The 12160-nt window shown below is 50.0% G+C and overlaps 1 protein-coding gene across 6 annotated transcripts in view; it reads right to left on the reverse strand.

Moving 5' to 3' along the window:
- SP3 (Sp3 transcription factor) overlaps positions 1–11138 on the reverse strand; it is a 58868-nt gene extending 47730 nt beyond the window's left edge. For 2 of the 6 annotated variants that reach the window (XM_077448027.1, XM_077448025.1), the window contains exons 1-2: positions 10845–10905; positions 10596–10708 (exon numbers count right to left, since the gene is read on the reverse strand). In XM_077448027.1, the coding sequence (XP_077304153.1) occupies positions 10596–10679 (84 nt within the window). In that variant the 5' untranslated portion in view covers positions 10680–10708; positions 10845–10905. Of the gene's footprint in view, positions 1–10318; positions 10428–10595; positions 10709–10844 lie in introns of those variants that run through there. The other 4 variants (XM_077448028.1, XM_077448024.1, XM_077448026.1 and 1 more) reach the window with 4 other exon arrangements.
- Between the last annotated feature and the right edge of the window lie 1022 nt (positions 11139–12160).

The raw sequence follows: 12160 nt of genomic DNA on the forward strand, positions 1-12160 counted from the left end.
TCCACTAGCAAAGGAGATTGTGACATGATCTGCCCACCTCTACACCTCAGCCAATCAGAGGAAGCCCTGCATTCATAAAATACAAGGAGTCCTGTGAATGCTTAGCTCAATTTTGTTCAAGTGGGATCAGAAGTTCCTGTCCCACTGCTGGAACACCACTTTGTAGCTGAAACTACTAGGGATGCACTGAAATTTCGGCCGCCGAAACATATCGGCCGAAAATGCCCCTTTCGGCAATTTGCCGAAAGGAAAAAACGGCCGATAATTGAGCCGAAAATGGGGCGGGGCCTGGGCGGAACTCCGCCCCCGCCCCTGGTGCCTCCCATGATGGGGGTGAATAGCACAGGACTGATGCAGCCAGCGATGCCCCTCTGCAGTGAAGTGAGCCGTCTGGTTGAATAGAGCGCCGGGAACATCACAGCTTTAATTTCAATAGCTGTGTGTTCCCCGTCGCGCGCCGTCACACACAGCCCCTCCCCCTTGTCCGGGGAACTTTGATAGACAGATCACCCGTCCAGATGTGTCGCCAGCCTCTGACCACCTCCTGTACCGTGTCGCCAGCCTCTGACCACCTCCTGTACCGTGTCGCCAGCCTCTGACCACCTCCTGTACCGTGTCGCCAGCCTCTGACCACCTCCTGTACCGTGTCGCCAGCCTCTGACCACCTCCTGTACCGTGTCGCCAGCCTCTGACCACCTCCTGTACCGTGTCGCCAGCCTCTGACCACCTCCTGTACCGTGTCCCCAGCCTCTGACCACCTCCTGTACCGTGTCCCCAGCCTCTGACCACCTCCTGTACCGTGTCCCCAGCCTCTGACCACCTCCTGTACCGTGTCCCCAGCCTCTGACCACCTCCTGTACCGTGTCCCCAGCCTCTGACCACCTCCTGTACCGTGTCCCCAGCCTCTGACCACCTCCTGTACCGTGTCCCCAGCCTCTGACCACCTCCTGTACCGTGTCCCCAGCCTCTGACCACCTCCTGTACCGTGTCCCCAGTCTCTGACCACCTCCTGTACCGTGTCCCCAGTCTCTGACCACCTCCTGTACCGTGTCCCCAGTCTCTGGCCACCTCCTGTACCGTGTCCCCAGTCTCTGACCACCTCCTGTACCGTGTCCCCAGTCTCTGACCACCTCCTGTACCATGTCCCCAGCCTCTGACCACCTCCTGTACCATGTCCCCAGTCTCCGACCAACTCCTATATAAAAATATTTTTTGAAAACAGTCATTTTCGGTATCGGTGCTGTTTCGGTATCGGTTTTCGGCCTAGTGTATTTTTCATTTTCGGTATCGGTTTCGGCACCAAAAAACCCATTCGGTGCATCCCTAGAAACTACATACATATATAGTTTCAGCCTAAAACAGTGAGAGATATATACACACACTATATATGCTGGGCGAAACTGTCAACGGGCACCCGGAAGCCAAGTCATACATGTCAGGAACAAGAAGGGGAGGAGAGCAGATGTGTCTGCGCTCCTCCCCTCTACCCAGCCGGTCCTGAGCCCGCAGATGGGCAAGCAGAGCCCAGAATACATAGTATGGGAGCAGTTTACCGGGGTGTGTGGAAGCTTTTGGGTGACAGCACAGCTGAATGATTCCATCAGACAAGTAAACCCTGCTGCTGGCCTGCAGCAGGGCTTGATGTTAAAAGGGAACACTACCTGCCCAGCGCCTGGAACTGCATGTCCTGGGCTTCGGACGATAGGAATTGTGCTTCCCTGCGTAGAGCAGCTTTTATATATGTAGTAGCTTCTTTAAAAAAAAAAAAAAAAAAAAAAAGTTATATTTTTACTTTATTCAAGTGACTTTACTGCTTTAATAAAGCTCACAGAAAGCTTTACAAAAGGTTTGTAAAAAACGCTGCCCTCTGATCCAAGCTGCCTCAACGTAAACAAGCCCTAAAGACCTGCTGCAATCTTAAGCTGGGCATACACTAGTAGGATCCAGGGTGGATGAAAATCTTTATTTTTTTATTTAAAAAAATAAATAAATGTGATTTAAAATGGGTTTTGATTTTATCAAGTTTATATTAACTAAAGGATTTTGGAATAAAGATATAGTTTTCTATTTAAGATATATTCATTTAGTTTATTCAGCATGAAATGGAGCTTGGTTATGTAGCATGAGGCTGTATATTCAGCAATATTTACATTTTTGGTAAACTCAATGAAACCAAGCTCTGCAAGCTGAGATAACATGCACTGCATTGATGCATTCACACAATTTCATAGTAACCATGAGATAAAACAAAGTTCAAGAATATTCTTTGTATCCCATTGTTTTGCATAAACTGTATGATTGAATTGGTTCTGATATGGCAGTTATACTAACCTGATATCTTATAATTCTAAATAGGAAACCTTTGTTACTTTTGCAAATATTAAAGTTTCTAAGACCCCTTTCACACTGGGGTGCTTTGCAGGTGCTACGGCGCTAAAAATAGCACCTGCAAAGCACCCTGAAACAGCCAATGTTGTCTCTCCAATGTGAAAGCCCAGAGGGCTTTCACACTGGAGCGGTGCGGTGGCAGGACGCTAAAAAAATATGAGCTATACCGATGACATGGCGTTGCTGTAGCAGCGCTCTGCAGTGGTTTTTAACCCTTTCTCGGCCGCTAGCGGGGCGGTTATATCGCCGCTAAAAATATTGCCGCTTTAGGCTGGGTTCACACTGAAGCGATGCGGGAACGTCGCGAATCCGCGGCGGGTTCCCGCATCGCATGCCTCCCGGCGGCAGTTCACACTGCCCTATTCGAACTGCTGGGAGTGTCAGTGAAACGTTAATGACACCCCCAGATCAGTTCGAATATTGCAGTGCGATCTGCAAACTCGGACAGGAATCGGATCGCATGGTGTGAACACCCATGCGATCCGATTCTGCTGCGGACCAAAAAAAGGGTCCTGTGCGAGTGCGATGCGAATTCAGCCATACTATCTGTATGGCTGAACTCGCATCGCACAGAGATCGGATGTGATTTGCACTGCAGTGCGGTGCGAATCACATCCGGGTCTCCTAGCCGCAGCAGTGTGAACCCAGCCTTACCGCTGACGCCCAGGCACCAGCAGTGTGAAAGAGGCCTAACTACCAGCAAGAATAAGTCCTTCAATTTAAAGAGCACCTGTCATTTCAGATACATCATGGCAGCGCCTGTTAGCGGGCATCCACTCACCTGCTACTGCCACGTCCCTCCCCTTGTAGCATCACCAGCCATCCCATTAAAATGAATGGGACTGTCAGTGAGTCAACAGCAGACCAGAGGAGGAGACGCTGTGGGACAGAGATGACAGTTGCTTTTTAGGCTGGGTTCACACTGAAGCGATGCGGGAACGCCGCAAATCCGCGGTGGGTTCCCGCATTGCATGCCTCCCGGCGGCAGTTCACACTGCCCTATGCGAACTGCTGGGAGTGTCAGTGAAACGTTAATGACACCCCCAGATCAGTTCGCATATCGCAGTGTGATCTGCAAACTCGGACAGGAATCAGATCGCATGGTGTGAACACCCATGCGATCCGATTCTAATGTGGACCAAAAAAAGGGTCTTGTGCGAGTTTGGGGTGGGTGCGATGCGAATTCAGCCATACTATCTGTATGGCTGAACTCGCATCGCACAGAGATCAGATGTGATTTGCACTGCAGTGCGAATCACATCCGGGTCTCCTAGCCGCAGCAGTGTGAACCCAGCCTTAAAAATTATGATTTAAAAGCCTTACTACTAGTGATTTAAATCATGATTCAACCACTTCCCATCCGAGATAACTCTGGCACTTCGCTCCTACATGTAAAAATCTTTTTTTTTTTCTAGAAAATTACACAGAACTCCCAAACATATATGTTATTTTTTTTTAGCAGAGGCCCTAAGGAATAAAATGGCGGTCGTTGCAACTTTGCCACGTTTTTCAAACGCTTTTTTTTTGGATTAAAAAAAAATCAGGAATTAAAAAACACAAAACAGTAAAGTTAGCCCAGTTATTTTGTATAATGTGAAAGATGTCACGCAGAGTAAAAGGATACACAACATGTCAAGCTTTAAAATTAGGCACACTTGTGGAATGGCGCCAAACTTTGGTACTTAAATATCTCCATAGGCGACGCTTTAAAAACATTTTTTACAGGGCTATAATTGTCGCTCTCGTGCTAACGCATGCGACGATACCTCACGTGGGATTTAAACACCATTTACATATGAGGGAGCAACTTACGTATGCGTTTGCTTCTGTGTGCGAGCACGTGGGGACGACGGAGCTTTAAAAAAAAAAAATTATTTTACTTTTATTCTTTCTCTTTAGTTTTTTATCACTTTTATTCATATTACAAGAAATGTAAACATCCCATGTAATAGGAATAGAAAGACCGAAAAAAAAAAAAAAAACATCTTGGTCTTTCCAGCCGAGTACCTGGCATGGCTCACATCGGTCGGCCCACGACATCATAACGTAGCGCCGGGGACTCCAAGGGTCATAGAGATGACTGGGGCCCATCCGGTCAACAGAAATCTCTATGGCCAACTTCCGTACTGCCGGCACAACGTGGTTACATCAAATCCACCCTTGCAGAATCTCATTGAAAATGTTTCATTTTGAGAACATTTGTTAGATTTTCTAATCAAGAGTGGGGTAAAAATGTATCTTTGCTTGCTACTAGGAGCAGGATGAAAAAATTCTCTCGAACAAATGAATTTCTAAGTGTATTTGGTCTTTGTTCAAAGAAGTCAATTCCCTCCAAAATCAAAAGTTGAAAGAAAAAGTTTTTTTTTGTTTTATTAAATACTTGGGAACATATCTATTGTATTGAGACTTTTCGGATGAATGCAAGTGTAAGGCCAGCTCAACACTTGCAATTTTAGATGTTGTGCATTCTTCAGTCTATATGTCCTGGAATAACACAGTCAAGTTCAAGGTCAATGCCTTTGTTTGACAACATATCTCTTTTAGATTTAAAACACGCAAGGCATATGTCTGCATGCAAAGAAATCAGGGATTTAAAGGAGCCTTTCGCCAATTGTCACCCTTACCATCTATATTATACAGTCACCCCAGCACCTCACTGTAGTCTGGATGCCAACAGGTACAATGGGTGTCACTGCCAACATACAAATCAGTTTTTGTTCACAATCCCTCACCTTGGAGTTGAGCTGGCACCATGGTGCATCCAAATGCACAGTAAACAAATGGCATTAACACATACAGGACAGACAACTGCATTTATATCCTTGGCAGCATTAAGACGCAAGACAAGCTGTGGTTCTCTAGCTGTGCACAGCTGGGGAGCCACAAGTGCTTGCACCTCAGTACCACGCTACCATGATTACCAAGCTTACACAAAACATGGTAGTATGGCAAGCCATACCAGTTTATTCCCATGGGCACTGCAGCCAATGGTCATATACAGCCATTAAATAGCTGATTGAGAATTAGCTGGCTCTACACGGAAGACCAGGTTCCCACTACAGTGGATGTAAACATAACATGCCATGTCTTGAGGTTCCACAGCACTACTGCCCAAACCTTTTTTTTTTTTTTTTTTTTTTTTAATAACCTTGCAGCCACAAATACAATACAGAATTTGAACAAATTCTGTTCCTACAGGTGTTCAGCAGGACTACATTTTTGACTGTTCCTAAAGTTCTTCAGTGGGCCTAAACTATTTACATAAACCATACTCCAGGGGTATGTTTAAGGCCATTTCATCTCAAAAGTTTGGAGAGTCTAGCACCTGCACCTTTAAAGCAGACCTCCACCCTGAAGTGGACGTTCCGCTCATCTGATCCCTCCCCCCCTCCGGTGCCAAAATTGGCACCTTTCAGGGGGGGCGGGGTGCAGATACCTGGATAATCCAGGTATCTGCACCCACGTCCGGGACAAGCTAGCCGCAGATGCGACCCCCGTTGTGTTCTGGGAAACACACAGTTCCCAGGACACAGTGGGGACCAGTGGAGACGCCCAGCACGACTCATGCATGCGCAGTAGGGAACTGGGCAGTGAAGCCGCAATGCTTCACTTCCCGATTCCCTGACAGAGGATGGCGGTGGGGGCAGCGGAGAGACGAGCGATTGCTCGTCATCTGCCGTCGACATCGCTGGACCCTGGGACAGGTAAGTGTCAATTTATTAAAAGTCAGCAGCTGCAATATTTGTAGCTGGTGGCTTTTAATATTTTTTTTTGAAGGTGCAGAACCGCTTTAAATGCCTAGGCATGCAGCCAAGGCCCAGTTTGGACTGCAGGGTGTACAATTTCAACCCTCTACACTCAAAAAGGTATTGCTCCAACCTATCCACTTTCAGCTAGTATCAGAATTTGTGTTATCCTACAAAACCCTCCAATCTCAAACAGAGGAGGAACAGAATGCAGATATTCCAGATTTAACATAACCGTGAATACAAGTGGGATAAACATAAAATGGCAGAAAATTGTTTTAATCGATACCTAGACAAACTTAGTTGTGGAACTATAATCACCCAGTGGTCATCCTCAAGCAGTCAGAAAGTCACAAGTGTTTGTGCCTAACATGGCACTACCCTGAACACCAGGCGACTACTAAAGTCCAAGGACACATAAAACAGCAGTGTGGCAAGCCAGGCTGACTACACAGCAGCTGGAGCTTCTAGTGTTCCAACAATACAACACGAAGGTCTATAGGTGCAATGCCAAGGGTTCCATAGGTTCATCAGGTGTTATATATCCTGAGGCAAGGACAGGCAGCCTCGGGATCTACAGCTCTGAAACCATAAGCACCAATTGGCATCCTCAGCCAGCTAGAGTGGCACTACTCTGAACTCCAAGCTCCTACTACAGTCAATGGGCATCTAAGGGCCCTGTTCAAATTGGCATTAGAAACAGGCATTTGAGGGATGCTTTTGACTCTCCCCAAATGCCCATTAAAACTGCTATATGCACATTGGTCTCACCTTACTGTCAGTCAGGGTGGATTAAAAAATAAATAAAACTCAATGATTTAAAAAATAAAAAAAGTTTTCCATTTAAGTTACATTAATAATTTAATTTATTCCGCATGAAATGGAGCTTAGTTGTGTAGCACGAGGCTGTATATTATGCAATATTTTCACTTTTGGTAAACTCATTCTCTGAATCCAAGCTGAGCTAACATGCACTGCATTGATGCATTCACACAATTACACAGTAACCTTGAGATAAAACAAAGTTCAGGAATATTCCTTTATCCCATTGTTTGGCAAATATATGTACACTACAAACTGTATAATCAAATCGATTCTGATATCACCATTTTACTAACCTGACAGCTTATTATTCTAAATGGGAAACCTTTATTTCTTGGCAAATATTAAAGATTCCAGCAACTACCAGCAAGAATAAGCCCTTACATTTAAAGAGCACCTGTCATTTGAGATCTGTCATGGCAGCGTCTTTTAGCGGGCACCCACTCACCTGCTGCCGCCACATCCCTCACCCTGTTGAATCACCCCATTAAAGTTAATGGAACTGTCGGTGAGTCAACAGCGGGCCACAAGAGGGACCACTGCAGGACAAATGACAGTTGCTCTTAAAAATTATGGATTAAAATCAAATGCCCCATGCCTTATAGTCCCACAGCAGCTTGACAGTCCGAGCCCCAGCTGTTCCTACACAGCACATGGATCAATAAAAAGGCCTATGGGCACAGTGACTTTGGAGTGCCTGTGGTCATCGGGTGTTCTATATGCTGAGGCAGGGACAGGCATTGTGGAACTCGGCAGCTGTGAAATTATAAGTGCCCAATGGCCATCCATTAGTCAAGGGGTACATGATGCAAGGCAGCGAGCCAAGCCTTGCAGTTCTGCAGCCACAACTACATTGAATGCAGATCAACAGGAAGGGCTATGGGCTCAATGACTGCCAATGATCGTTGGGTGTTCTATACCTGGGGCAAGCACAGGAATCCTTGGGCTCTGCAACTGTGGAACTATAAGTACCCAATTTGCATTCACAGCCAGGAAGTGGCAGGTGCTTGGGCCTCAGCTGGCACTACCCTGGCCAGGCTCCTATGATAGGCAAATTATGCAGAGTAGTGTGGCATCCCTCACAATTTCACAGCAGCTGGAAACTGCATGAGAGGTCGATGGGCACAGTGACCAAGGGGTGCTCGGTGTTCTATATACTGAGGCAGGTATCCTGGGGCTCTGCAACTGTAGCCCCAAAAGCACCCAATAGTCATCCACAGTCTTGAATTCATAGATGCATGGGTCTACTCTGTCAATTGGCACCTAAATCAGGGTAGGGCGACATGCCTTACGATTACACAGCAGCTCCAGGGTGGCAAAGGTCGTCAGGTGTACTACAACCTGAGGCAGGCATCCTGTGGTTCTGCAGCTGTAGTACTAAAAGTGTCCAATGGTCATCCACAGCCAAGGAGGTCATAGGATCTTGGGCCTCAGCTGACACTACCCTGAATACCAGGCTCCTACTATAATCATGAAGCAGGGCTGTGTGGCAAGCCATGCCTTTCAGTGCTGCAGTCTCAGCCATTCCTACATTGTACATTGGCCTACTCTGAACACCAAGCTCCTATTATAGTCAATGGGTACACTGAAAAAGGGATGGTGACATGCCTTATGGTCGCACAGCAGCTGGCCTTTCCGAGCTTCAGACTGCATACAAGGTCTATGGGCACAGTGACTCTGGGGTGGCAGAGGTCATTGGGTTGTACACCCTGATGCAGGCATCCTGGGGGGGGGGGGGGGGGGGTGTCACAGGCTCTTGGGCCTCAGCTTGCACTACCCGAAGACCCCTTTCACACGGAGGCAGTTTTCAAACGTTTTAGCGCCAGAAATAGCCTCTAAATAGCACCCGAAAACCAACTCCCATTCATTTTGGTGTGTCTTCACACTGGGGCGGTGCTCTAGGGACATTAGGAAAAGTTCTGCGAGTGGCATCTTTGGGGCAGTTTGGGAACACTGTATACGGCGCTTCCAAAACGCCCTGCCAATTAAAATGACTGGGCAGAGCTTCCAAAGTGCCTGAAAAGTGCTTCAGAAGCGACGCAACATGGGCGCTTTTAGCCCCTTCTTTGGCAGCTAGCAGGGGGTTAAAAGCACCTTGCTAGCAGGCAAAAACTGCCGCTTGGACAGCGCTAAAGCGCGGCACTTTATCGCTAATGCGGCTCAGTGTGAAAGGGGTCCAAATAGCATACAGTCCTGAAGCCACAGTAATCCCAAAACTGCATGCAGATCAGGAGGAATAACTATGGGCACAGTGACTGAGTGGTTCCACGGGTCATCAAGTCTTCTATACTGTGAGGTAGGGACAGGCATTGTGGGGCTCTGCAGCTGCACCCAATAGTCATCCTCAGCTGGGAAGTCACCTGTGCATGGGCCTACTCTGAGCACCAGGTTCCTGCTATAAACAATAAGTACATGAAGAGTAGAGTGACATGCCTTATGGTTAAAGAGCAGCTGGACAACCCAAGCCTCAGACTGCATACAAGGCCTATGGGCACAGTGACTGAGAACTACCAATGATCATCAGGTGTTCTATACCATGAAGGAGGTACAAGCATCCTGGAGCTCTGCATGACCGATGGGAGTTGCAGAGATGGGCACAGCATATATGGGGGGGGGGGGGGGGGGGGGAGTTGCAGAAATGGGCACAGTCTCTGGGGAGATGGCAGAGATGGGCATAGTGTGTGGTGGGGGGGAGATGGCAGAGTGGTAGAGATGGGCACAGTGTCTGGGGGGGGGTGGCAGAGATGGTCCCAGCATCTGGGGGGGTGGTAGACACTGTGCCCATCTCTACCACCACCTCCCCAGACGCTGTGCCCATCTTTACCACATAGCGTCTGGGGGGGGTGTGATAGAGACGGGCACAGTGTCCGGGGGGTGTGATAGAGACGGGCACAGTGTCTGGGGGGGGTGATAGAGACGGGCACAGTGTGGGGGGGGGGGTGATAGAGATGGGCACAGTGTAAGGGGGGGGGGGGTGATAGAGATGGGCACAGTGTAGGGGGGGTGATAGAGATGGGCACAGTGTAGGGGGGGGGGGGTGATAGAGATGGGCACAGTGTAGGGGGGGGGGGGGTGATAGAGATGATCGGGTGTTCTTCCATCCCGGAAGACAGACATCCTGGGGCTCTGCAGTTACCAGGAACCTGCAATCCCCGGCCGGTCCCGCCCGCCGTAGACCTAAGGAGGCACGCTGGGCCTTGCAGTCCCACAGGGCAGGCGGTGTGCCCCCTCCAGAGCCGGCCACCAGGGAGGAGGAGCGGTGGGATGGGTGAGCCGGGGAGGAGGTGGGGGGTTATGGAGGACATCTGCCCTCCCTCCCCCTAGGGGGGTTGTCTACGATCCAGCCCCGGCTCATCACTTACCGCTCCGCCATCGGCACCGCCGCCACCCTCCGCCGATCCCCGCAGCAGCCATCCGAACGAGCGCTGACGGCGGAGCGTCCTACCCACAATGGGCGGGTTCACATGGAGAGAAGTGGGTGGCCGTTAGTCCGGGGCTGACACAGGAAGGACGCTTCTTGTGGCCTTTATATATTTTAGTGCCCGGGACCCCCGTACCCCCCGCCTGTCACCGCTCCGGCCTGCTCCGCGCCCCGGAAGGAAGGAGGCCTAGGCCCGGAGCCTGCGGCCTAGCACTTACCTGGCCGCCGCCTTGCTCGCTGTCATCGCTGCTGTTGCCGTGCTGCAGATACTCGCTCTGCCCGTCCACCTCCATGGCGGCCATTTCCTCTCTCTTGACGGGCTGTTCGGGAGCTGAGGGGACAAAAGAGACAAACACGACACCGTCAGCGCCATTGCTGGGGCTTCCCCCTCCTCTCCGCCCGGACTCTTCCTCTCCTCCCTCCTCCTCACAGCCTTCCCTCCTCCCCGCTCTCCCTCTCACACACACCCCGCTCGCACCGCTTGTGTTTTCCGCCGCCGGCTCGCGGGCGGGCGCCTTTTACGTACCCGTCATTGTGTTTGTGGCAGGATTAAAGGAACACAATCCCCAAGGAGAGAGAGGGAAAAAGCCAACAGGCCCGGGCAGGGCTGCGCAGGCCGCGGTGGCTTTATTAGACGCGTGACATGATTAGAGTATAATAATCACAGGCGCGCTGCGGACGGAGAGAACCAGGCGCGTTTTTTTTTTCCTATTTTGATTGACGGTGCGGGGAAACACAAAAGGTGGGGCTTGCGGCCAGTACGGGGGACGTGACGCGTCAACACGTACGGAAGGTCCGCCCCCGTTCTGCGATGCTATTGGCGGCGGCTTGGTCGTAGGACATCTCTGATTGGCTAAGGCACACGTCCTTCATTCTCTGGTATTTTTTTATTACGCGGGCTTCCTGTGAAGCTTGCGTGACGTGCGCGCTCCCTGTGTTTACTATCGCAGACAATGAGCGGGAGGAAGAGCCGCGCCGGGCTCGCGCTGCAAGCCGACCGGAGGAAAGGCTGAGGGCCCGGCGTGCTCCCGCTCTGGTGGCCCGGTGCCGCTCGCTGACGAGAGACGTGCTATTAGGAGGCTCACAGGGAGAAGCGACGGCAGCCATTTTGTTCCGCAGCGTTCAGCCAGCCGCTTCAGCGGGATTTAAAGCACGCGTTCCTGTTGAAGTGATAGGCTGGATGTAGGTCCTGTCTACAAAATGGCTGCCGCGGCTCTGTGTGTGGGGGACGCACGATTCCTTTTCTCGTGTGAACCGAATAAAGTCTTGAATGTGTGGTATTAAAGGACAAGACCACCCGAGCTGGTTATTGCTGCACCCCCTCTGTGGAATGCCGCAGACACGTGGCTGAAGAGGAGCCCAGGGCACAGCAGAGGCCATTTTGTGTTTAGCAGCACACAGCTTGGCATTGCTTCCACATCTACTGCTGGGCCACGTTTACTGACTATAGAGACAGAAAGCTTGTCCCCTCCTCTGTAAATGGATGGGAACTCCGCAGAACAGAAAATGACAGAGGAGCTTGGGGGCGGGGGACTAAGTCAGCAGCTACAAATACTGCGGCTGCTGAATTTTAATATAAGGACACTTACCTGTCCTGGGATCCCGCCATGTTACAATCCCATTCATCCATCAGCTTTGGGTGCAGGCGCCATCATTGCACGTAAAGGGAAACCGCTGTGATGCCAAAAACTGCCCCCCCCCCCCCCCATCGGAAGGTGTCCACCCTGTGCAGCGCTTGCGCAATACGGAGGACAAGGAGATTCCAAAAGTCTCCGAAGATGAA

Source organism: Lithobates pipiens, unplaced genomic scaffold, assembly GCF_037356315.1.
Source record: "Lithobates pipiens isolate NorthernLeopardFrog02 unplaced genomic scaffold, aLitPip1_a1.2 Scaffold_22, whole genome shotgun sequence".
NCBI classification, from domain to species: Eukaryota; Metazoa; Chordata; class Amphibia; order Anura; family Ranidae; genus Lithobates; species Lithobates pipiens.